This window comes from Maniola hyperantus, chromosome 12 (assembly GCF_902806685.2).
Source record: "Maniola hyperantus chromosome 12, iAphHyp1.2, whole genome shotgun sequence".
NCBI lineage: Eukaryota > Metazoa > Arthropoda > Insecta > Lepidoptera > Nymphalidae > Maniola > Maniola hyperantus.
This window is the reverse complement of record NC_048547.1, coordinates 14,090,978-14,118,277: the sequence shown is the minus strand read 5'-3', so window position 1 is coordinate 14,118,277 and position 27,300 is coordinate 14,090,978. Positions and strand designations below refer to the sequence as shown.

Here is a 27,300-nt window from a genome sequence, read left to right as displayed (position 1 = left end):
ACACCATTGGTCAAAATCAATTATAACTATTTTCCACTGCACCAAGAACCAATCAAAATTAAAATTTTAAAGTTTTTAGAACAAAGCTTGTAATTGAAAACATGTGTTCGTTCGTAGGTCTATCAAATGTCAAAAACAGTAAAATGTGTTCGTGGCCTTAGATTTTATGGCTACATTACACGCTGACAAGTTATTTTGCACAAAATATGGCGGACAACGTTAGTATTTATTATCTGGCAACACTAGATATTTTCTGTCAACATGTACATGCAATGGAGAATTTTCGAGCTTTTATGAAAATATTTACCGTGATAAATGTAATAAATAAATCAAAGTAAAGAGTAAAAGTTCAATATCGTTACATGAAGAGTGTTAGCGTTTTTAACTAAAGTGTATGTAATAACATTATGTTAGCCCTTATCTGTATGTGCACCGCCGCAACTTTCCCGTTACCTGCATCGAATCAATATTTTATTTCTGCCACGTTAATTCGACTGATACTCAATTATTTTGTATGTAAAAAGTCTTAATTATCCCCAAAGCCAGCATTTTGAAGCAATACTATTGTAAGTCCTATAATGAGTCATAATGCAAATGATCTCAGTCTCAGGCGCTACTGACCATTTGTGATGAGGTACATGTCTGATTCGTGAATAAAATCAATATTCTATACCGGCGCAATTACAGCTATTGAGCAACAAGTGTAGATTATGTTTCCAATACAGTTCTTCTGAGCCCACAAATATTTGGTTTGGTTGATTTTAATAAGAAATTTCTCATTCAAAACGCCATAAAAAGTATTCTTGCCATTTAGAGATGTGTTTTTTTTAAAGTGAACATCTTAAAAATTTACTTAAACAATAAAACTAAAATTAGAGATAACATTTAACATTTTAGTTCCTTAACTCGACTCTCTTTTGTGGCTGAAGAATTAACATATAAACACTATATTGGCTTCATCTGTTAATACTTTGGAAGCATGAAAGAAAATCTATCAACCTTCCTTTTACCTAGTCTCAATGTAGATTACTTTGGAAGCATGAAAGAAAATATATCAACTTTCCGTTTACCTAGTCTCAATGTAGATTACTTTGGAAGCATGAAAGAAAATCTATCAACTTTCCTTTTACCTAGTTTCAATGTTGATTACTTTGGAAGCATGAAAGAAAATGTATCAACTTTCTTTTTACTCAGTTATCAATGTAACTACTTTGGAAACATGAAAGAGAATCTAACAACTTTCTTTTGGCCCAGTACTCAATGTAATATTATTTGCAAACTTTTGCAACTCTCATGATGGCACAATTAAATATTATTATGAAACTGGTACAATGATGGAGGTAGGAGGGACTCCTCAGTGACTTACATTAGAGTAGAATACAAATATTTTTTATACAAATAAACTTTTACAAGTACTTTTGAATCGTCAAATGCATTTACCACTGGTTCCGAATGCCTTTCCTATTCCTATTAATATGCATTTCCAGCAAGAAGATGGTTGCTCATTTGAAAGATTTGAATATTGTATATCAATAGAGTAGAGACTCAATAGAGTTATTATTTGAGAGTTAGCCTTCTGATGAGTTCTGTGCAGACATATTGTGATTATATTTGGAAATTATTATGGTAAAGAAAATATTTCTATATTTCTCACATTCCACTCATAAAAACGAATTCATCTTTGCTTAACTCTTCATTTTGTATGGTTTATGTAAACAATGAGTAAACTTAAGTATCAATTTGTGTTGTAGAAGTGATAATGTCAAGCATGTCGGACCGCAAGGCAGAGCTGGAGCGCAAGAAAGCTAAACTACAAGCTCTGCGGGAAGAGAAGGACAGACGCAGGCGAGAGAAAGAGCAGAAAGATGCTGACGAAGCCCTGGTGAGCATACTGACACGAACACTAACTGGATTTTGACTTGTAGTAGTCTTGAAATACATGAAACAATTCACTTCCTGTCTTTCTTTTGTTATAGTGATGGTTTTTAAGTTTTGTACCGAACGGGTTCCAACAGGACCTTAGCTGCCTGTTTGTCAGCAGGCTGTATCTTGTGAACCGTAATAGGTAGAGAGTTGAAACTTTCACAGAATGTATATTTCTATTGCTGCTATAACAACAATTATACTAAAAATTACAAAAAAAAAAAAAAAAGTTTTTTTTCTTGTATGATAGTACGGAATCGGTTGGGGGTTCGATCCTGGGTATAAACCTCTGAATTTTTCAGAGTTTTGTGTGTTTTAAGTAATTAAATAGCACTTGCTTTAACGGTGAAGGAAAGCATTGTGAGGAATGCCTGAGAGTTCTCATAATGTTCTCAAACGTGTGTGAAGTCTGCCAATTTGCACTTGGCCAGCGGCCAAACCCCATCTCATTCTGAGAGGAGACCTGTGCTCTGTAATGAGCCGGCGCGGCGATGGGTTTATCATGATGATGATGGTGATGATGATGAATTTGTCTAGCAACGCGCATCCACCGCATCGAGCCTGGATAGTCGCCGCGACTTGGACGAGATGCTGTCGTCGCTCGGAGTGGCGCCCGTCAAAGACGTCCTCTCGTCACTGTCGTCCATGACGTCACTCACGCCGCCGCAGACCGCCTCTCCTGATGCCAGTCTACCGCACACTGACAAGTCCAGCTTGCCTCCGCATGGGTAAAATGGTTTCCTTGTAAACATTCCTCAGACTATATTTATATAGTCTACTAGCTGATGCCCGCGACTTCATCCGCGTGGAATTAGGTTCTTGTAAATCCCGTGGGAACTCTTTGATTTTCCGGGATAAAAAGTAGCATATGTCACTCTCCAGGTCTTTATCTATACCCATGCAAAAATCACGTCAATCCGTTTTACCGTTGCGACGTGATTGAAGGACAAACCAACAAACAAACACTTTCGCATTTGTAATAACTGTATTGATAGATCCCACAAAAATTCCATCTATGATCTAAGCAAAGCTGGGGTTGCTCAGTTTGTACAAAATAGAGTTCATATATTTTACTCCACAAATAATATTCCAGAGGTCCAAAGAAACCACTGCAGCTGCAAGTGGTCTCAGTACAATCCACCGACATTCCACCCAAGGAGAACGTCACATATGCTAAACAAACTCAAACCACTACCTCCGGCGTCACAGAGTTGCGCGATGGTAAGTTATCATTCTATTCTCTCTTTTCTTTTACTTTCTTTTGCTTTAACTACCCCATTATTTAGTTTATCTTAAAGAATTGAGGTGGTAGTAACATTAAATTTTTATTAAAGAAAAGAAGTAATAGTAAAAACGCTACTATAATCAACTTAGATAGTAATATTAAAATTTCATTAAAAAAAGAATTAATAGAAGTGAATGTATGAATTTAACTTTGATGTTTTATTTCAATTTAATAATTATATTGATTTTGATAATTATCATCCTATATCTCAATAAAAAAGGGGAAGTAAATTTGAAGTGAGTAATTAAAATTTTGAAACTTTACTGTTGTTCTAATGGCCAAAAGAATTTATGTATAGTTGATTTTAGATATTCAAAACTTTTTTTTAGAATCAATTAATAGTTCCATTAAATAAAGTTGGACTATAGCCCAAATGATCTCAATAAAGGGCAATATTATCAATATTTTAAATACTTACAAAAATATTGCCCTTTATATATAGTTTTGATTGAACTTAATTTTATTTTGAATTTGGACGTTTGTTGTAAATAATGATTTAATATTGGTTTAAATTCTGCATTGCATTAATGTTTTAGATTTTTTTACAATTATATAATAACATGCAATACAGAATGGATTTTTTTGTGTTTTCTATGGAATGTTATGCCCTTGAAAGTCAAATTGTATTTTGACTTCAAGTCAGCATGCAAATTCTCAAATGACTAAAGCCTTTTTTGGTTTATTTATTTATTTAGAATTTTCACTCTGGATGTTTTTTTGTTATTTAGCTTATTATTTCATATAATTTGAGAATTTGTCCCCCCCAAAAGATACAATTAATATATTAATAATGAACTTAACTGTGATGTCTCTGGGTGATGGTTTTAACATGGTCATTTGCAAATATTTATAGAATTTTAAAAATTCATGAAAAATAACAGAGCAAATAAATTTTTATTTTTTTAGTATAGACATTTGGTATATGATTGCAAACCTCTTAAGATTCAGGTAGTCAGTCAGAGTTCTGTCACCAAAGACAATAATTAAATATCACTTGTTCTATCAGTGAAGGAAAACATCGTGGGGAAACCTGCATGCCTGAGAGTTCTCCATAATGTTCTCAAAGGTGTGTGAAGTCTGCCAATCTGCACTTGGTCAGCATGGTAGACTATGGAAAAAACCCTTCTCACTCTGAGAGGAGACCCGTGCTAGTCTGTAGTGAGCCAGCGATGGGTTGATCATGATGAAAGGAAACAACTAGTGTCGAAAGGATTGCAATCATTTACCAATAGGGTCTTGGACTGTAGTAATAAAATGACGTGATTTTTTGTTTAGCGGCAGTTTATGGGGCTAGAGTTCATTATTAAACAGAATATTTAAAAAAAAATCGTGATTTTTATTCATTTTTAAAATAATTAATTATAAACGTCACGCTGTACCACGTCACTAGGCGTAAATGACAAATAATTTTCTACTAGCTGATGCCCGCGGCTTCGTACGCGTGGTTTTAGGTTTTTAAAAATCCTGTGGGAACTCTTTAATTTTCCGGGATAAAATGTAGCCGTCCTTCCCCGGGTTGCAAGCTACCTCTGTACCAAATTTCGTCCAAATCGGTTAAACGGTTAAGCCGTGAAAAGCTAGCAGACAGACAAACAGACAGACACACTTTCGCATTTATAATATTAGTATGGATTTATTAACATAAAAAATATTTTTATAATTCAAAAAATTAAAAAATAATATCATGTTTTTTAAATTATTCTCTTTAATAATGCATTCTAGTCCCATAAACTACCGCTATACAAAAAATCCCATCATTATATTACTGCAGTCCAAGACCCTATTGTATGTTATGTTCATTTGTTCCTTTCTCAGTTAGAAATATATTTTCTTCCACTTTGATTTCACCCCCTCCATGTAAAACATAGTATTTGCAAATGGTACCACCTCTGTGTTAACCAACGACATCTGTAGTTACAGAAAGCAGTATTTACTTTTCGTTTGATGATATGACGTTTTTTTTTTGTTCGGGCCTAGCCAGTAGTCTGAATTTATGTTTATATATTTAATCATTTAAAAACAGTTAGCTTAGAACCCATGACATGGCTTTTTACTGAGTAGGTACGTTAACTAGTAAAAAATGTATCTTGAGTGTTAAATTACAGAATTGGGTATTGGACTCCAATTTTTTTATTACTTTATTATAAACTAGAATAAAAATAATAACGTAAACTGAAAAAACTAATTAAATCGATCAAATAAAAAAACGTTATAAGCATTTAAATATTTCTGATTAGACAGAGATAGCGATACAGCAGTTTGACGTCACACCTACTAATGCCATAGTAGCTTCGTGCGGTTTCATACAAATTTTCGTTTTGCGAGAAAGGGATAGAAGACCCTCCAACTCCAAAATTAAAATGCCTGTAACTTACTGTAAATCTTTGTTGGATTTTAATATTTTTTTCAGTGTACGTCATTATTTTTATCCTAGTTTATAATAAAGTAATAATATTTATCAAATTCAAAAGTAGGCAAATACCCAATTCTATATATTGAATACATATATATTCTACACATCTGTGATCTATATTAGGTCAACTTGAACGGTTGAGCCGTGAAAAGCTAGCAGACAGACAGACAGACACATTTTCACATTTATAATATTAGTATGGATTGTGGACAGCAAAATTAGCCATATCAGCCCGCATTTTCGTCGTAACTCGTAATCTTGCTAAAACAGCGTAAATTGGCTATTATTAGAATGTCAGCCAAGCGCAGCATTTTTTTAGCCGTGCCTCATATCACTTCAATAGTCAGACTATCTATGTATATTTTTTTAAATTTGATAAAACCCACCTCCTTTTTGAAAGTCAGTTAAAAAAACGACTGGATGTTATGGGAGTAGCGTCCCCTCGGTTTCATGATTTTGGTGCCTTCAACTACAATCAGAAAAGGTATGAAGAAAATTTGAGAGCTCATAGTAATAATGTGATATATAAATTTGGACTACAGATTTTCACGCAACGTTTTGTTTTTCTTTGCTTAACGTGCTGGCCAAAAGTATGTGTTTTTTTTACTATTTTCCAATTACATCCTAATCTGAAATTGCTGTCACGATTTGGTTGAACAACTTAAAAAATTCTACTTTATCATATTAAAGGTTCTGTATCTCCAAAAAAGGAACCATTGCTCTGCTTATGTTATATGCAGGTATATATCTATATGTTTGTGTAATAAAGAGTTCCTACTATCTCACTCATTCCCACAAACGACCTTCGACCTTCTTGAGGCGGTATATCAGCTATAGTCCGATTTTCCCCTTACGGTACCTTATAATAAAATAAGTGTCGAAAATAGTAATACTTTATTTCAATTTCTCAAATTCTCTATTTTTTTTAGTTTTGCCTTCACACATGCGTCCGAGCCTGGTCTGTTTTTTCTCCCTCATTAATTGTTTCGACATTCATATTTAAAGTAGTGCTCTATTAAAACAAACTTACGCGTTTATAAATTTAATCCTTAGACTTCATAGCCTGTTTATTTGAATTTGTTATCTTTTTTGTGGAAACTCGTCAGAATTCCACGGAATTAAAAATCAGACTATACTTATGCCATTTTGTGACAGCAATTTAAATATAAAGTATTCTCTATTCGTTTGTAAATTGTAAATAATGATTTTGATGAGACTGACAGCAAAAGTAAATACTGTAATGAGTTAGGCTGCAATGTTTGTGTTTGTGCTACCATAAACAAGGCTGCTCTTCCAATGCATCACCGCTTGCAGGATACATGGAGGACTGGTGGCGGCCGCGAAAAGGTAACCCACACTTATTAACACTCCTCTACACTTCCCGGTTATACTAAGTATATGCGTCACGAAAGTTGAAAAGCGGACGGTTATTAGTGTTATTACCCTATTCAAGTGCCAGTGTTGCGTAGATATAGTTAAGGCCAGGAAGCTACGAATGTAACCGTCACTTACCTTTATGCGAGGACTGCTCGATATCCTTTGGGGTACCCCGTGCAGGACTCCATAGCGGCGTTTTAAGTACTGGTGGCGATGATGAAATAACTGTCGCTAATTGTTACTTAAGATTGAGTTAAAACGAGACAGATTTATGAGAGAGATATAGCGCTGTCACGTTTTAACTAAACTTAAGTAACGATTAAGCGACTCGGAGTATGGCTGTATAACTTTTAAATTAATCACTGCTCAGTTTCAACTTTCGTGACGAAAACTGTATTTTCTATTTGACAAAATTATTATTGGTCTATGAAACAACTGCTATTTGAAATAAATCGCTTATTGATTCGATTTTATTATACAAGCGTAATTTATAAAATACGGAACTTAGAGTGTTGATGTCAAATAGAAAATAGTATAATGAACCGTAAAAACAAAATTACACATGAGACCGTCAAATTAAACTTTAATACCCTTTATAGCTAAAACATGTGCAGTTCTTGCAACATTATGATTTATGATATTAGTAAGTGAAAGTAGGCTTCAAACCGCGTATGTAAGCATTTGAATAAGATTATGATAAAATTGAAAACATAAAAATAGTTTAATTTGACGGTAATTAACAATGAAACATGTATTTTCTATGTGTTTGTCACAGATCAGTGAACGTTAATTTTAATTATTAAATAATTTATTTCATGTTTTTATTAATAAATTACGAGTGCATGCCAATTGTATGTTATCCATTCATTAAATGTATTTATGATTAGGAGGTGGATTGCCCAATAAATTCAATCTTGATAAATACATAAAATATAATTTATTTTATTAACAGAAAGACATTTCTTTTTCCAACGATAACGACAACTCACAAGTGACAGAGTTACAAATATAGAACGCTATTTTATTCTTTCTTTACTTTAGATGTAATGAGTTTACATACAAGTATATCACGTTCTAATACGCGCCCTTAAACCATTACATCGCAAACAACATAGTGTGCCCGTAACTTATTACAGTGTAATATAAACACGCCCTTACATCGCGCCCTTAACCTATTACATTGTAATATAAACACGCCTTTACAATTTTCTATCAATCAATAAGATTAAATAAAACTCTCGAAAATATTTGATTATAAAAATAAAATAACTATAAACTAGTTCTACGGCAAACACACAATATTCCTATTAGGTATATTATGCCCTATGCCCCCTTAATCAAATATCTTCTTCAGACATAATTCTGATAAAAATGTTTCATTTTAGGACCATGTAAACTTTTTGTTAAAATATCTGCAATGGCATGACATATACAATTATTTACATCTGGTTGCTTACGTGATCTAAGGTTATAACGTGGTTCAACCCTTTCCACAACGTTTTTGGTCTCGTCTTGAATATCAAACATTTCTTCATTGTTTTCAGTATCATTGTTATTATCAACTGTCTTAACAATGGTATCAACTTTATCGTCTTTATTATCATCCTCTTTAGGATTCTCTCTTGGCACAGACTCTTTTTGTCCCTCGTCCAGATATATAGGAACAACTGTGTCCTTTGTTACTATATTATCGTTATCACCAGGAAAAGTATTCTCTAAAAATTTAACATCTCTATATACATGAACGGTTCTCGTCTTTGGATCCATCAACCGATAACCTTTAGTGTTATTAGGATATCCAACAAAAATCGTAGGTACTGTTTTACTGTCCAATTTTTGTCTCTTTTGTTTCGGTATCAATCCGTAAGCTAAACAACCGAACACCTTAAGATGACTTAGATCAACTTTCTTTCCTGTCCATAACTCTTCCGGAACACCATCTGTTACAGCCTTAGTAGGACTTCTATTTTTTAAATATGCAACAGTATTTACAGCTTCCGCCCAATACTTCTTATTTAAATTAGCTTCGCATAATAATGCTCTTGCCTTTTCTATAATCGACCTATTTGCCCTCTCAGCAACACCATTTTGCTCAGGTGTGTATGGGGCCGTCGTCTGGTGCTTAATACCTTCAGACTTTAAAAATTTATCAAATAATCGATTACAGTACTCAGATCCATTGTCAGTCCTCAAACATTTAATTGATTTGTTCATCTCTTTCTCTACTTCCGCCTTATATTCGCGAAATTTCTCAAAAGTTTGACTTTTATTCTGCAGAAAATATACATGTGTTTTCCGAGTAAAGTCATCGATAAACAGTAACATGTATCTCGAACCACCGAACGACGGCTCTTCCATCGGACCGCAAATATCGCTATGCACTATTTCCAAGATATCCCGTGCTCTAGTACCTTTGTTCTTAAAAGGACTCTTACACGTCTTACCTTCAATGCATGGGATACATGGTTCGATCAAATAGTTTTGTTTAAATTCAATTCCATTCACTAGGTTTTTTAACTTATCCATATATTTTTTACTCAAATGTGCTAACCTTCTATGCCAAAGATTCGATAAATTTTGACTTGACAATGTCACGTTCAATGACAAGTTTTGATTTTCTTTTAATTCGAAAATTCCACCAACATCCTGACATTTGACAATTTGTTTATCCTCTTTCGTTATGATACAACCTTTTTTGTTAAAATTCACAACATAATCTTTTTCAGCTAGCTTGCTCACAGAGATTAAATTCATGGACAATTCGGGAACATGCAAAACATTATCCAATGCAAGTTCTGTATTTGCATTAATCTTAACATTAGCACTCCCTTTACCTTGGATTGATAATTCTTCCCCATTTGCCACTCTTATTTTCTTATCCGCCTGCTTTTGATAATTGGATAAATTATTTAAATCGTGGGTCATATGGTTTGAACATCCACTGTCAATGTACCAACTCTTCGTCTTTAATGGCTTCTTGTCTACTGTAGTCATGCAAATCGACGCAAAATTATTTACAGTTCTAATTTGCTTCTTTTCATTGCATTCTGATGCTTTATGGCCTGGTTCATGACACTTAAAACATTTAAAAACTTTCGACTTATTTACCTTCGAACATCTATTCGATTTCGATTTTTGGGAAATCGTGCCCGATTTGTTTGCCATCAAAACATTCGACGATGTATTTCCACTTGACTCATCTCGTTGTCTATTCGCCTCTTGTATCAATTTAGTTTTAATTTGCTCAAGAGTCAGTTCTTGTCCACTGTTGTCTACAGCCATTATAAGGGGATTATATACTTCACTCAACCCGCTCAGCATAATAGACACTATCCAGTCATCATCAATTGGAGCATCGATATCATACAACTGATTAGACAAAAACATAATTTCCGAGATGTACTTCTCCATAGACTCGAAGTTCTCAAGTTTACATTGCCAGAGTTTCCGTTGTAACGTAATACGTCTTCCCCATCCCTTGTCTTCATAAGCTTTACATAGGCAATCCCAGACCTCTTTTGCAGTCCTTGCTCTATAAACATGCGTGAAGCAATCGGGTTCAAGTAAAAGACAAAGTGTTGCTCTTACTTTTGTGTCCACTTCTATCAGGTTTTCTTTCGTTTGTGTACTCGTTTGACCTTCATTCGCTACGACCCACCACCAGCCTTTCAATTCAAGATAGTTCTTTACCTTAAATTTCCAATAGGCAAAGTTTTCTGAGCCTCGCAACTTTTCTATGTGGCCGCACAAACCTGAATTAGACTCATGTCTTTCTACCATGATTGAATTTTCAGAGCTTCTAGTTTTAGATGTGAAGGCCCATAACCTATTTATGATTAGGAGGTGGATCGCCCAATAAATTCAATCTTGATAAATACATAAAATATAATTTATTTTATTAACAGAAAGACATTTCTTTTTCCAACGATAACGACAACTCACAAGTGACAGAGTTACAAATATAGAACGCTATTTTATTCTTTCTTTACTTTAGATGTAATGAGTTTACATACAAGTATATCACGTTCTAATAAAATGGGGGAAATTGTATCCATTACCTCGACGCACACAGTGGTCTAAACTCCAACTCATATTTTGAGTGGTGCCGCATGTATTTCTGACACAAATGCATGTTCAGGAGTTTGTCCGGAAAAATAGATTGTGCGTCAAGATAAGCGAGAACATATTTTAGAAAGAGACCGCATATTTTTCTCTTTTCCCAAACTCTATCAAAAATACGCAAGATTCTGAGTTTGGTTAGGTCTTCTTATGCTACGAAGCTGTGGTAGACTAGTCGTTAGGACGTCCGCCTTCCAATCGGAGGTCGGGGGTTCGATCCCGGGCACGCACCTCTAACTTAGAGTTATGTGCGTTTTTAAGTAATTAAAATATCACTTGCTTTAACGGTGAAGGAAAACATCGTGGGGAAACCTGCATGCCTGAGAGTTCTCCATAATGTTCTCAAAGGTGTGTGAAGTCTGCCAATCCGCACTTGGCCAGCGTGGTAGACTATGACCAAAACCCTTCTCACTCTGAGAGGAGACCTGTGCTCTGTAGGAGCCGGTGATGGGTTGATCATGATGATGCTACGTCTGGGATTCTACCACCGGTCTGGAGACCAGATTCTACTGAGAAAAGCCGGCAAGAAACTCGGCAGTTACTTAATTCAAATCATATAAAGTTACAATATTAGCAATATAACAACTTAAGTCACACTATCTTGTCGGCAACTGAAAGCTTAACCGATTGCTCCACGCAACTGTCATCAAGTACAACATTCTATCTTGAATATAGTTGTAATCTATCTTCTGTCTTAATTTGTGATTAAAATACTCAAAATTCAACCGTACAACAGCTCTCACCGAACAATCTCCTTCGTGCCTTCTCCATAAACGTGACACTGGCGAGACAATCTGTGCCCAGTTGGCACACCTAAAAGCCAATAATTGGAAATTGAATTGAATTTAATGCGTAGAGAAGTCCTTTTGGGACAATTACATTTCATGAAAATTCTAAAAAGGTTACATCTATCTCACTCCTCTTTTTCTTAGCAAAATATGCAATAATATAAAACTGAGAAATCCTACAAATATATTTACCCAACATCCCAAAAGTATATCTTACCAGCAAGGCTACCCAAATAGTCTTAAGTGTTAAGCCTCATTAATCTGCTTTTCTGGACAAGCTCCTCTAACAGTATTAACTACACGAACACTGTGAATACCATTTTCATTGTTTTGGAATTCGAAACATCCATCAATAGTTAAGGTAATTTATATTATTCTATTGATCCTGCGATTACAATGGAAACTTTATTCACTTACAATATTTTTACAAAACAATAGTTGACTACTTAATCATGGTACTGTAAAATATAAAAAATTGAGCTATTTAATTGGGCATATTGAAAGACGTATGCACATTAATGTAACAAAGACAAAAATAATCACATTGGAATATATTTACTTTTGTCCTAGGACTAAACTTTAACAATACAGAACAGAGGGCTACGCTTGGAAAATATTTATTCTCTCTATTTTCCTAATAATATGCCGTACATATAGGTACAGTCAAATATTGTTATGTGGAACAATATCAAATTCGACTTATCTTCTACATGCTAATTATGTAAACAGATCAAAAAACCACTTTTTATGATTAGTACAAGGCAGAAGCGAATAAAGTTCCAATAAGCACATTAAATTCTTGAAAATAATAACTACAGTAAATCTTTTATTATAATGACTGTTTGTTTATATTTGAACTGACGGATTATTTCATTTTTGTCCCGATATAGCACACGCCACTGACTACTACGGTAAGTCATTATTCCTCCTGATTGCTTCTTGTGTCTTTCTAACATTACATCTCTGTGACTTCGGTGATTAACTTGGTGTCGGGTGTACTAGGTTGTCTTACATAGTTATGTAAATATAGACGTATATCCTTTCTGTCACGCTTCTAGAAGTTTCCTACTAACATTTTTATAGGTGCGGTTTCAACCAGATTACTGGATAACCAAACTATTATATTATATGTAATTCATTTCAATTTTATTATAATTATTATCTAGAAATCTGGTACATTCTCTACGTATAAGGGTCGTAAGCGCATCGCCGTATGATGTGGTTGTATATTCCATTACCAAAAATTTAATTAAAAAAATTGGCCTTCCAGAGTTCTCCACGTGGCAACATCAGCCACTATTAAGGCCTCAAATATTATTATCACAAAATATAAAGATGTTATTCATTATAATATGTGTATAATCTGTTATGGTGGTGGTATGGGGGATCGCCATATCATCTCACGCCCACTTACCCTTTCGAGTCAACTAACAAACACTGCACAGGTCTTGATACAAATTGACCCATTTAATTTCAACTCTAGGACTGATTGTTGCACTTTTTTCCAAACTGGATTTAGTTCAGCAATCAAAAACAATTGGTGTATTTACAACAGCAAAATTTTTGATATATTTTTTTCCAAAGCTTGGTCTCATTTCATCTACCATTATAAAAATATTTGAAGGACAAAATCCAGGAACTTATTGATAAATTAGTTTGAATTCTTTTATGTAGTAGTTTTTTACAATTTACAGTCTTACAGTTAAATCAAATGGAGTCGTGTTCACGGGTCATGCTGTAAATTATAAAATACTTGCGCTAATAATTAATTATATGTGTAAAGTTTTTGTTTTTTATTATTATTTATATTAATAATGGTCGAAAGATACTGACATTGTTTTGTTTTCCTCCCTTTTTCAAGACGAGTACAATCTAAACCCGGGTTTAGAGTGGGAGGACGAGTTTACAGGTAGGTTTCAATTCCGAACCATAAAAACAATCATTGAACTAAAACTTGCCCTTGGTAGAGCCTGTGCCGCTGTCACTTAGCATGTTTGTTCCTTACTCTATCTGTTTCTCCATATTTTTAACGCTATTTATTGAATATAGTCGCTAACAAAAACATTTAACATAGCACATCGTAAATATCAGATCATACATGTAAACTCATGCAACTCTCTATTTCTCAAGGGTTCGCGGCAGTTATTCCATTGTTTCCTAAAGTAAAGAATACCCAATAACTTTATTGCCGATAAGGGTCGCCAGTTAGTCTCTGAAATATCTGTAATTATTGCTGATATATTACTAATTGCGTCGGCTATGATATAAAATCATTATTAAAATACATAAAATGGAATAACTACGTCTATTCACTTTATCATTCTTGAATTTTATACTCCTTCTGTATGCGTTTACACTGTGATAATATTTTTTTTGATGTTATAATCTGTAGTGTTTTTAATATGTCGGCCTTAAAGGTTTTCTAAACGTATTTAAACTACTTTGCATGTGACAGAAAATTATTTTGTGTATGCATGACGAGCAGTCATCATATATTTTACTATTTAAACTATTTTATTTTTGCGTATAATTACATATATTTACACTAAGTATATCTCTCTAGTGGAGAGCTCGGGAAGTTTTGAGTTTTTTTTTTGCATAACTTTAATTTATTTTAGAGCTTTCTGTCACTCAAAATGCTTTTTTTAAGATTATATTCATTGTGTGTGTCTTACAGTTGCACATGATTCAGTTTTCGTTTTTGGTTTAAAAAAACTGTGTTATGGTCAACAAAGTTTTCGAAATAGTAACACTTATCATGTACGAAGATTTTTGTCTCAAACATAATATTTTGAGTTATGACGTTATAGATACAGAATGTTGGAAGAAAAAATTCTACGAAGATTCGATTTTTTTATTTTCCTACCCAAAAATATTGTAAAAAAAACGCCTAAATAATGGTATAAAATTTTCAAAATAAAATCTCATTGCTACGGAAGACAATAACATTATTTGTCAGTGAAGTCCAAAAAATGGCAAAGACAAACTCGTACCTTCACGAAGAAACATAAGAACTATCAAAAATCAATCACCAAATCTAAACTCCACAGAGTAATTTTTTATTTGTTTAAATAAATTTAAATTCTATAAAAAACATGCCACACATGTATTACTGAACTAAACTATTATTTACTACTAATAAATAAAATATCTATCTTACAACATTTGTCATAGATTTATTTTAGAAAAGGAAAAACCGATTTAACATACCTATACGTCAAACAAAAAGTGCAGTGTGTATGAGGGTAGTTTCATCAAAGTCGCATATTTTTTATTCTATTTCTATTTCTCCAACAACCTAAGTCTTTTTTGTTTCAAAATTAGATCTGCCAACAATCGAATCATTTTACTGTAATTCAGCATACTGTATCTATAGTTGTACATTCAAATCATACTATTTGTTACGAAGTAGAATATAGGAGTGTTATTTTCGTTTGTCAAAGCTTCATAAAGCATTAATAACTTAACGATCACAGACAAGACTAGACTATATCACGCTTACGTTGTGCTAACACAATCAAAACTGATAATTATAATATCTAATCAATCATAAAATCAAGCCATAGTTATCAACAAAAACAATTATAAATTATTAGCAATCTATTAAGTATTTAAAAAATCTGGATCACGAATATCAACATATTTTTTTGGACCCAGTTCTTGAAAAACTGCTTTTTTGCTATCACTCATTAATTATTATTTTTAACTGAAGATCTAAACCTTCCAATAATATTTTAATGTCTGATATTATAGTCACATTAATAATAAATGCCCTGCAACAGCCTCCTTTATCTATGGCTAGATTTATTTAAACTACTATGGAAATCTAATTAACTTACATAAAACTGTACAACGTGAGTTTCATCTATTGCTAGGAAGCAAACGAAAACATGCAAGATGGTTTTCTTTAACATTTTAAAAAGTCCTTTTTTATTTTATTAATGGAGAGGCTGTCCAACAAAACAGTGTGAATTCGCCGAAATTATTGTGGAATCAACTCCCATTGGCGGTGTTTCCACTAGATTACAACATGCTGTTTTTCAAGGGGCGGACCAACAAATTCCTGAAAGGCCGGCAACGCATCGGCAGTTCCTCTGGTCCTGCAAATGTTCATGGGCGGCGGTAATCACTTAACATCAGGTGACCTGCGATCGTTTGCTCGCTATCTCTATTAAAGAAATTTTTTTTGGAGCAGCACCATATAATTGAATGAAAGCTGTTGAAACTTTATCGCGACATTGTACCGTGATCGAAATCACGCACTTCGGACTCAATATCGACACAGTCTTAGACTATTTTGCTTTAAAAATAAGTTCAAATTTGCATTCAATGATAGAAATCACGAATTCTGGACCAAGTTTAACACAGTCGCGCACCGTTTCGCTCAAAAATGAGTTCAGATTTGTATTTAATGATCGAAATCACGAACTTTGGACCAAGTTTAGCACAGTCTTAGGCCGTTTCGCTCAAAAATGAGTTCAGTAAATTGTATTCAGTGATCTTATGAGGTATATATGTAGGTAGGATCTTGTGATCAACAAGCGTAATCACACGGTTTCGTTTGCCAGCTTCGCAATGTATAATATCTCTATTTCTTAAGATAAAATCAATTTCAGTAGCTTTTATCGTAACATTTTCTTAGTCTATCATCTTGCACGTTTTAGTATCATTCTCTTAAATGTTTAGACCACCAACAGTAACCTTTTTTCGCTGGTAGTTGAAACAATTACTTAATGCAATTGTACACACGTTTCCTTTCACACACAAATCACGTAATAACACATTATATGATTTCATGGAGTTTTCATTTTTCTATAAAACTTAGCGTTCTACAAATGTGCACTAAGTTAAACACAATTTATAAGTTTATTCAATTTAAGTAGCTTCTCTTAAATTCTTTAGATATTCTTTAACTTCATGGAATCAAGAAAAAGAGTACGACCGACTTTAAAAATTAAAAAGCTCTTTACCAAGAGACTTTTCATATTCAACAGTTTCCCAAAATACAGTTAATTTTTCAATAAAGTTTTCTAAATTATCAACTGACTGACTGTGTAAGCGATCTCCTCAAGTTATATCCATTTAAAATGATTTGTCAACAAAAATCTATCGTCTAATAGGTATGTTTATTACTTAGGCTGAGATCTATAGAGCGAACTTTGACTTTGCTTAGACTTAAGATTCAGTTAAAACGTTCGTCTCGTCTCGTTTTAACTTTGTCTTAAGTCTAAGCTAAGTCAAAGTGCGCTTTATAGATCTCCTCATCCTTAGTGTCAATTCAACGCGATATTGGTACCAATTCTGTTAAACTTAACTAAATCGACAGATCTAAAAAATGATGTTCTCTTTAACAAAGAACATAATGAAAAGGATAGCACTATATTGTAATCCTGTCAATAGAGATTGTATACAACAGAATTGCTACTTACCAATAGCACGAAAAAATTACACAAAAAAAAAATTCAGCTGAATCTTCCTCTATTACATTGATATCAATTTCCATAACTTTGAAATAACAAAAATTCATAATGATCGCGTCGAAAAATTAAAGGAGAATTTGCACCTACAAAAGTATGTCCATTGTCGGGTAATAAAGTCTGTCGTGGTCCCCTCGCACACTGGCCGGCGCACAAGGGCCATTCTTATTCACCGTCCAGTGCTTACATTCGACGGGGACGGCGCTCGGCAAGGCGAGGACGAAGAGGCGGCCTTCCACGGTAAACTACCCCCGGGCATCCTGCCGCACGGCCTGCCGACTGTCAAGGAGGTGCAGCCGGCGGTCACAGCAGCGCCGCAAGAGAAGAAGGAAGAAGAGAAGGAAAAGAAGAGTGAGTTACTTCCATTATTCCTCTCAACCTTGAATTACTTTAGATTCGAAAGAAAGATATTTGCGTTGATTTTCATAATAATTTACATAATTATTTTTTAAAGAATATTAGCCAAGTTTATCATGCTGACTAATATTCCCCTTTTCCCTTCAATTAAGCGTAAAGCTTGTGCTAGGAGTAGGTACGACAATAGTGTAACGGGTGGGGTTTGAACCGGTGACCTTTCGGTTTTCAGTCCGCTCCTTTAACCGTTGAGCTATCGAGGCTATTATAATTACTTCCAGTACTTAATTTAAAGTGAAATTTCTTTCGTGTGTCATAATTTTCTTTTATTAAAAAAAAAAGTCCTTAAGCATTTTCAATTTAAAATAGAAACTGTTTTAGCACTAAATTCTTGAATTTCCAAATAGCTGTTATGATCGTAATCAATAACCCGAAAAAATCATCTAAAAAGATCTTGAATTCAAAAATTGATGCCTTCGTAATCAGTACCCCGAAAACGCCTGGAAATAACATCCATAAGGATTTTTTTTGAAAGACGTCTGCCATCTTGAATTTTCGGTAGGGCCTTTAGGGATTTCCCACATATTTAGTCAACAAGGCTCCTCCATATACAGTCCGCGAGCTGAGCAACGACGAGAAGCAGACGATAATGCTGTCGGCGGAGTTCCAGAAGTTCATGAGCCGCGCCGGCCGCGTCATCGAGCGCGCGCTGGCCGAGGACGTCGACATCTACACGGACTACACCGGCGGCGGCGACAACGAGAATGCTCAGTTAGTACCTCGACACGATTAAAACAATAATACATTATTCAACATAATGCAATGTCTTACGCTACTGGCGCCGCGCCGGGATAAATCCCAAGCGTAACGAGGGATTTTAGAGCCCTCGCCCACGGCGACTTTTTGTAGCGATACAGTAGCGATGCTGTCGCGCGTCCGCATCGATACAGTCGCGAAGCGGTCGCTAGCTGTGTGCCCTCGCCCACGGTCTCAGATTCAGTCGCGATGCAAACGCGATATTGTCGCGCTTCTGTGAAGCAAACGAGAAAAAATGTTGCACTGATGCTCGGTTCTCTATTCACGCGCCACCCTCCCTCCGTTCTTCCCCCGATGTCATCCGACAAAGTCGCGTGTTTGCATCGATACAGTCGCGATGCAGTAGCACGTGGCAAATGCGACTAACACGCGTTAGTAGTGATGCTGGCGTGCGTTTAGTAAACGCGCGACAGCATCGCTACAAAAAGTCGCCGTGGGCGAGGGCTCTTAGAGTATCTTCCGAGCGTAGCGAAGGGTGTTGCATCTGAATCCTGAGTGAAGCGCGGGGTTTAGGGGAGCCCAAGATAATTAGAGCTGTCCCCCCACGTTCAACACGGTACCTACCTTCTTTCCTTTAAAAAGTTTTCTTTCTTTCTCTTTCTTTCTTGACTAAACTGTCTTTAGACGTTTCTGGAAGCAAATCGTTCCGGAGTTAAAATTACTGCTGCCATCATAGTCCTCACATTTTAATTTCAAGTTAAATAAATAATTTCAATAACACCACAATACCTTTTGCAGATAAGTTTTGGAGGGAATTTTCAATAATCTTTAGTCTACTCTATTTTGTTTTGTATTACCGTGTTATTGGAGAGTGAAAGGGGACGCGTAATGGATTTCAGTACAACATTACAACCCCGCTAAGTCGTAGGAATTTTATGATGTAATTTACCTTCAGATAACAGTTCTATAATAAGGCATTGTCGAGCGAGTGGAGAGTATAGTAGTTTCAAGTGTCTTCGCATAGCACTAGCTCGAAGGAAATTCTCCTTATTGTTACAATCGTGCTTCATTACCTTGCCTACCTCCTGTAACCACACAGTTAACTGTTTGTTCCTCCGGGTTAACATCTCCTAATTGCCACTTTTTTAACCGCAGGGACGACAAATCAGATGCGCGTCTGTCCCTCGTACGCACGTTCTACGACGAACGTTGGTCGCGAGGCCGCTGCGTCACGTGCCTCGACTGGTCCTCGGCCCATCCGGAGCTGATGCTGGCCTCGTACCACAACAGCGACGACGCTCCTCACGACCCTGACGGAGTGTGCCTCGTGTGGAACACCAAGTTCAAGAAGTCCACGCCCGAGGACATCTTCCATTGCCAGTCGCCAGTCATGAGCGCTACTTTCGCCAGGTAACGATTACTTCTTACCAAATTTTTCCACAGGTGCTACGAATTCTTTCGCCAGGTAAATGGGGTTTTTATCAATTTTTTTCGGGAACTGAACTGTTCAAATTTTTTTACAGTAACCGGCAGGAAATATTTTCCTTCAACCTTTGAAAAGAGATTGCGGTTTCGTAGAGCGTTGTCTCTATCGTTGAGACCGACAAAACGTCACATGCAGTATTTTGTAAAAGTTTGCGATATATTGCAAATAAAACATCTGACTGACGCCAGAGGTCAAAGACCGTTACGTTAGTAGCTCACTCGGAGTCAATGCTGCATCGTAAGCGGTTCATTGACCCGAGTTTTGCACGCTATACATTGCGGGTTTGAAAAATACTAAATGACTAAATCTACAAAATGAGGCAAATAGTTATTGGTATTGGATTGTGTTTAGGTAGTATAACAATAACGCTAAGTTTTTGCTAACGTTCTGGTTACATCCTGTATTTATTTTTTCTTCATGGTAAATTTGCACGTTTCCATTGTCAGATTCCACCCGAACCTCATCCTGGGCGGGACGTACTCTGGGCAGATCGTGCTGTGGGACAACCGCGTGCAGAAGCGGACGCCCATACAGCGCACGCCGCTCTCTTCGCTCGCGCATACTGTGAGTTTGTTGTATAACCAGCCAGGGGTGGACTTAAGACCACTGCGCCAGGGAGGTCGTTAAAAGTACTGAGAGTATGTTGCCTTTTGTAAGTGTAAAATCTTTGTTTGACCCGACAGCACCCAGTATACTGCCTATCGGTAGTGGGCAGTCAGAACGCCCACAACCTGATCTCCGTGTCCACGGACGGGCGCATGTGCTCCTGGTCGCTGGACATGCTGTCGCAGCCGCAGGAGACGCTGGACCTGCACCACCGGCAGAACAAGGCCGTGGCCGTCACGTGCATGGCCTTCCCTCACGCTGATGTCAACAACTTCGTGCTGGGCAGCGAGGACGGCAACATCTACACTGGTGAGTAACTGGTGTTTGTAAGGTGTTAAATAAGTTTACTAACATCTGCAGTCAAAGGCACCTCTCCACTCCACTCGTTTAGCACCTTTATGATCAAATTCACTTGCACTGCACAGCACGGTTGTGCGCACAATATATGTGTGGCGTGTTTATAGAAAAAGGTCACAAGTGCGACTAGTTTTTGTTGCATAGTTTGGCGGAATTGTTACTCGAATTCTGAGGCCGACCGTACACGACTGCCCTGGCAAAAAACTTTCGAAAGTATTTCGCATTTAAAAATAGTGCCATATTGAATTTTTTTCCCAAAATTAAGTCTCACTTGTCACTCACTCATCTAAATCTGTTCAGGCATTTGGAAGTTATGGTGGAATAAAAAATCTCACATAGGTACACATACATGAATCCTGAAAACATTACACCCCTTTTTTGGGCAGCAAAACGACGTTTCTACGTAAGTGGAGCGGAGATGTGTTCAATAAACTAATCGGGTAATGGGGATATTCCACAGGCAAAACTGATCTGAGAGGGCGCCACAAGAGCTCCGACCAATGCAAGCTGTCATCTTTATTGTTTTTTACTTAGACTAATGAGGTTTCATATGTTTATATGACAATTTTTTTTTAATTATAGCGTTTAACAGCCCTTTTTTATTTTTTTACGGCCCTGGATATCAGGTCTTTTAACAGACCAGTATAACCGGTTCTATAGATGATACTACCTCTATGGCCGGTTCGCTTATACGCCACCTGTCGGGATAAATTGGCAGTGTGGATCCACATTGAAAAGGGCTCTGTTTTCACCAGGGTGTCGGCACGGACAGAGAGCGGGCGTGTCGGAAAGCGTAGAGGCGCACGCCGGGCCGGTCACCGCGGTGGCATGTCACGCCGCGCCCGCCGCTCTAGACCTGTCGCATCTCTATCTCTCCGCCTCCGTCGACTGGAGCGTCAAGCTGTGGAGTCTCAAGGTCAGATTGTTGAATTAAAATGGACTTAAGCTGCCTTGTTTTAAGATTCAAGTTCGTCCACATAATATATTGGTACATTTTTAAGGAAAATTTTGCTAAGAAAAATTGGTAGCATTGAAATTACGTCTTCAGAATAAATTACTTTTACGTTTTACGAACTATGTGCCCTGCCCATTGCCACTTCAGCTTCGCAACCCTTTGAGCTATGTCGGGCGGGGCATATTTCGTAAAACCGATAGACATTGGGGTCCCAAGGTGCTGGAATGGCGACCTCGCACCGGAAGACGCAGCGTTGGAAGACCCCCACTAGGTGGACGGACGACATCAGACGAGCCACAGGGAGCTGCTGGATTCAGGCAGCGCAAGACCGTGGCGTGTGGAAGTCCCTACAATAGACCTATGTCGAACAGTGGACGTTTATCGGTTGATGGTGATGATAATGACTCTTACTGTATATTTTATTTTGTTTTTAACTACGACATGGAAATCCTTATTTTATTTTATCTGATTGAGTAATGTTTAAATTTATGATTTTGTAAATGTAATGAACTAGAATAATTTTAATGTAATTGTAATATTCTTTAACCATTTGCACACCAGGATCTGGTAGAATGTGTCAGGCAACTCAACTGATGTAACACCTACATGTACCCACATTCCAGCGAATAAACGTTTATTTATTATTTATATTTATATTACGTTCGTGTGTTTCGTTATCCAAAATAATGTTGTAAATGATCCTCAGGAAAATAAGGCGCTTTACTCGTTCGAGGACAGCGGCGACTATGTAGCGGACGTGCGCTGGTCGCCCGCTCACCCGGCGCTGTTCGCCGCCGTGGACGCGGCCGGGAGACTCGACCTGTGGAACCTCAACAGAGACACTGAGGTACGACAAAACAAACATTTTATAAGTCCCGCAAATCGCTATTGCGCTGGAACCATGTCTCATTAAGAACAAAAAGTAATACCTGTGACCTGTGACATCTGAAATGAGTTTTTTAACCATTTCAGTTAGTCGTAAGGTATGTGTATGTTTTATAATGTTAATTTTATTTTATTGTAATTTGTAAATGTGTATATGGGTTGTTTTATGCCTGAAAATAAAAAAAACTATTATTATTATTATCTCGATATATCTACTCTCACGCCCGTGTACAAGATAAATATATATAACAGCCAAAAGAAATATAATATACTTACATACATAAAAATAAATAAACCTACATAAACATTACATACATACATATTTGTACCGGGAGGAGGATTATTATTATTATTATTATTATTATTAACATCGAAATGACGTCAGCCGAAATAAAAATATACCATCAGCTCGAAACTTCAGTCTAGTGCTGACAACACTAAAATGGCGACCAGGCGCATTAGCAATTTGAGGGACTTATAAAGAAAATGATTCTTGATTTTTAACCGGCTTCCAAAAAGGAGGTAGTTCTCAAGTCTGCCCGTTTTTTTTTTTAGGATAGAAAATATGGTGTTTAGAGTGAAAGGTAAATCTGTATTCAGAGCTGATGATGTAAATAAGAGACCAAAGCAATGGAAAATGAAAAAACAAAAATATCAGGAAAGGATTTTAAACATTCAGTTTTCTTCAGGTGCCGATCGCGTCGGTGATGTCTGAAACAGGAGTGGCCTTCAACCGCGTGTCGTGGAGTCCCAGCGGTGGGCACGTCACAGCGGGCGACGACGCGGGAAAGATCTGGGTCTACGAACTGGCTGAGGTACGTTCCCTCCTTCCATTTGTAGGAAGTTAGGTCTTCTTCCACATCCACAGAATACGAACTCCTTCTTCGACTTAGCGCTTTTCCACCTATAGTACGGGACAGATCGAGATAGCAATCGGGGAGCGAACGTCCCGCACACCTACACAGCGAGCGAGCGCGGATGACGTGCGGGTATGCAGGGCGTGTCCCCCCCCCCCCCCCCCCCCCCCCCCCCCGCCTCATACCCCGATTGCGATCTCGACCTGTCGCGTAACCTAAAAACCCTGATCTAAACCATGACCCTAAAAACATTACAGTACATGGCAGAAAGGAATCTACATCGACCTTGTAGAGCGTTGTCTCTATCGTTGAGACCGACAAAACGTCATATAGGTATGAGTGACAGAGACAGCGCTCTACAAAGCCGAAATGTCATTCTAAAGGCTGATGTACAATACTTTCTGCCGCGTACTGTACACTATTTTTTGGGAAGTCGTATAATTATTTAATTAGTGTACCTAAGTGTGAACTAAGCCATCGATAGTCTCTTAATTATAAAATTATTATAATATGTACTTAGATTGTAATTTATACAGGTCCCTCCACTTGACCTATAATAATTAGCTGAGAATTAAATTACCTAAACAAAAAAAAAACAGCCAATGACAAATCTCGTCATTTTCCAGAATGTGGCTCAACCTCGTCACGACGAGTGGAGTAAGCTGGTGTACACGCTGCAAGAGCTGCGCAACAACCAGGCTGACGAGGAGACGGACCGCCTCAGCCTGGCCACCTCGCTCACCAGCCTCAGCTCACTGGCCAGCAACCCACTGAGGTAAAGCTATTCATCATCATCAACCCATAGCCGGCTCACTACAGAGCATGGCGGGGTGATTACGTATCTCGCGATCATTGCTGTCAAATGTACACAGCGTATAGCGGCTACAGAGAGACAGCAATAGCCACAAAGCAAAATAAGAAGAGAGACAGCAAATGAACTTTTTCATTGTTACTGCTGTCGCGTTGCTGTCACTACTGCAACGTTTTACGTAATCGCCGCGCGGCCCGCGGGTATCCTCGCAGTATGAGAAGTTAGTTAATATCATTACTGCTGTGTACTGTACAGAAAAAGCTGTGATAGCCTAGTGGTTAGGATGTCCGCCTCTTAAGTGGAGGTCGGGGGTTTGATCCCGGGCACGCTCCTCTAACCTTTCGAGTGTGTTTTAAGAAATTAAATATCACTTGCTGTAGCAGTGAAGGGAAACATGCATGCCTGGGAGTTCTCAAAAGTGTGTTAAGTCTGCTAATTTGCACATGGCCAGCGTGGTAGACTATGGCCAAAACCCTTCTCACTCTGAGAGGAGACCCGTGCTAGTCTGTAGTGAGCCGGCGATGGGTTGATCATGATAATGATGATAATAAAATCCATCAATAATACAATTTGCAAAGAGAGATAACATCATCTCTTTTGTAAGAAGGTAAAATGTTTCGATTAACATTAGAATAGAATATATTTTTATTCAAGTGAACTTTTATAAGTAGGTACTTTTGAATCGTCAGTTAGTTTAATTTAGGCCTATAACTGGTTCGGAATGCCGTTCCGGATGGACCCAGCAAGAAACGTCGCGGTTGCTCTTTTTAAGTTTTCAATTTACACCCCCCCCCCCCCCCCGGATTCTCTAGTGTCTCTCTAAACTAAATTTAGAGTATCTGCATCCTTTTCTTTTTACTAATGCTACTAAAAAAGGAACGGAACATGACTTTCACATTTAAAGACTCTAAATTTTAGTGCACAATACAAATTTAAACAGTAGGTTCGCGAGTGCGTGCTAAAATCACGGGTTTTACCATCTAAAAATTAAATTTAGAAATGTCAAACTGCTTCCGTCCTTTTCATATTACAATAGTAAGAAGAGGGTGCGAATACTCTAAAATTAGGTTGTGCTTAGAATCGGTGCCATAGTTTATACACATTTGAATTTTTAATTATTATCAACATGTTTTTATATGGGTCCCAGACCTGAAATAAAATGTTTTTTTTTTTTTATACACATTTCCTATATACCATGTCATGTCATTGAATATTCTGTTTACTATTTTGTAGATAACTGCTACACTGGGACATCCGCTGTGGTTGGAAGTTGTAGAGACAAGGCTGCACTCCGACGTGACTGAATTATGGGGCGAGAGAAAAACATGTTTAAATCTATCTACAGTACGCAGCCGAAAGTTATGTACATCGACCTTTAGAAGGAAATCCCAAATTTGTAGAGCAATTTTACGTCGCTTCAAGGTCATTGGTATATTTTTGATAAGTTTCGCCTACAGCGGTACAGTACGCCGCAGAAAGTAATGTACATCGACTTATAGAAGAAAATAGCGGAGTTGTAGAGCATTGTCTCTGTCATTGAAACCGACAATACGTCATATAGGTAATGAGTGACAGAGACAACGTTCTACAAAGCCGAAAGGTCATTCTAAAGGCAGATGTACATTACTTTTGGCCTCATACTGTACATCTTTTAATGTATCTTGTAGGCTGGGTTATAGGAAGGTTTCTTAGTTTTCTTAGGTCAGCTTTGATAGTGGATGACAGCTAGATTGATTTTCTCTTCGTTTTTGGTTCACTTGCACAAACACCATTAAACTCAAATCCAACCCAATCCATCAGCCTATATGCGTCCACTTCTGGACATAGGCCTTTTCAAGACCGCGCCATATAAACACAGTTCTCCGCTTTCCTCAGAGACTGGAGCTTGTTCTACACTGTACTTACCATTAAACTGATTTAGTTGAATATTGAAATGCTGTTACTTTTTGACAAGAGCATAATCATCATCATCATCAACTCATGGCAGCTCATTATTGCAGTTGACAGCATTGAATAAAAAACGGTTTAACCCTGAGATCTATAGAGTGCACTTTGACTTTGCTCAGACTTATGATTAAGTTAAAACGAGACAGATTTATGTGAGAGATATAGCTCTGTCTCGTTTTAACTCTGTCTTAAGTCTAAGCTAAGAAAGAGTGCTCTCTATAGATCTCACCCTAAGTGTCCTTGTGCAAGTAGGCCTAAGATTTAAATAGTTAATAGTATTTTTATCTCACAAAGCGACGCGCGCTTTAATTGCGCGTCGCTTCGTAAGATAAAAATGCTACATCTAAAATAATACTATCTATTTACTTAAAACCTCCTGTTTACTACATATAAGTTACACACAATAAAATAAAATATAGCCTAAAACTGCACAAATGCATTTTCTCAATAATTCCATAGTTCAGGAGATGGATTCAAATTAACATAGGTTCCTTCCTTGAAAACTGTAAAAAATAAAAGCTAGACATTTATATTATGTATATCTGATTTTGATAAATGGTGTTATTTCTTAGAGCCTTAATAATAATAGGTTTTACTATCAAGATGTAATTATTGTTATTAATTAATATTTTACTCATATAAACTAAGTATTATCGTAAAATTGTATTTATTTAATTTAGAACATCCTGTGCATTGCATGGTCTTTGAAATGTGACCATGCATGGCATGCTAAATGTACCATACATGGTTATTTTTTGAATCTCAGTGCATATGCAATTAAGTATGAATTGTAACAGATGAAACATGAATAAATTCATTGCTTATTAATTTTTTTCTTTTATTTCTACATTGATTTAACCATAGGATGCAATTTGAGTTTAATACATACAAGCAGTCATTATGA

General features: G+C 36.7%; 1 protein-coding gene across 18 annotated transcripts; it reads left to right on the top strand.

Moving 5' to 3' along the window:
- Positions 1-254: 254 nt before the first annotated feature.
- On the top strand, positions 255-27,224 carry LOC117987137 (cytoplasmic dynein 1 intermediate chain-like). 18 transcript variants are annotated; one of them, XM_034974098.2, is made up of 17 exons: positions 255-392; positions 1,752-1,882; positions 2,461-2,651; positions 3,017-3,144; positions 6,936-6,968; positions 12,796-12,816; positions 13,767-13,814; positions 17,596-17,733; positions 18,351-18,507; positions 19,648-19,902; positions 20,425-20,542; positions 20,662-20,893; positions 21,697-21,857; positions 22,603-22,743; positions 23,471-23,596; positions 24,265-24,413; positions 25,683-27,224. In XM_034974098.2, the coding sequence occupies exons 2-17, from the start codon at positions 1,760-1,762 to the stop codon at positions 25,684-25,686; spliced, it is 2,025 nt and encodes a 674-aa protein (XP_034829989.1). In that variant the 5' UTR covers positions 255-392; positions 1,752-1,759; the 3' UTR covers positions 25,687-27,224. The 18 variants fall into 18 exon arrangements, with proteins under 18 accessions (XP_034829989.1, XP_034829985.1, XP_034829986.1 ...); XM_034974094.2 differs by having other exon boundaries at positions 17,563-17,733; XM_034974095.2 differs by having other exon boundaries at positions 6,906-6,968.
- Positions 27,225-27,300: the final 76 nt, after the last annotated feature.

Coding starts and splice junctions, on each gene's coding strand:
- LOC117987137 (XM_069502389.1), top strand. CDS start 1,760: ATGTCAAGCATGTCGGACCGCAAGGCAGAGCTGGAGCGCAAGAAAGCT. Junction 3,145..6,905: donor CGTCACAGAGTTGCGCGATG/GTAAGTTATCAT, acceptor ACCATAAACAAG/GCTGCTCTTCCAATGCATCA. Junction 22,744..23,470: donor ACCTCAACAGAGACACTGAG/GTACGACAAAAC, acceptor AGTTTTCTTCAG/GTGCCGATCGCGTCGGTGAT.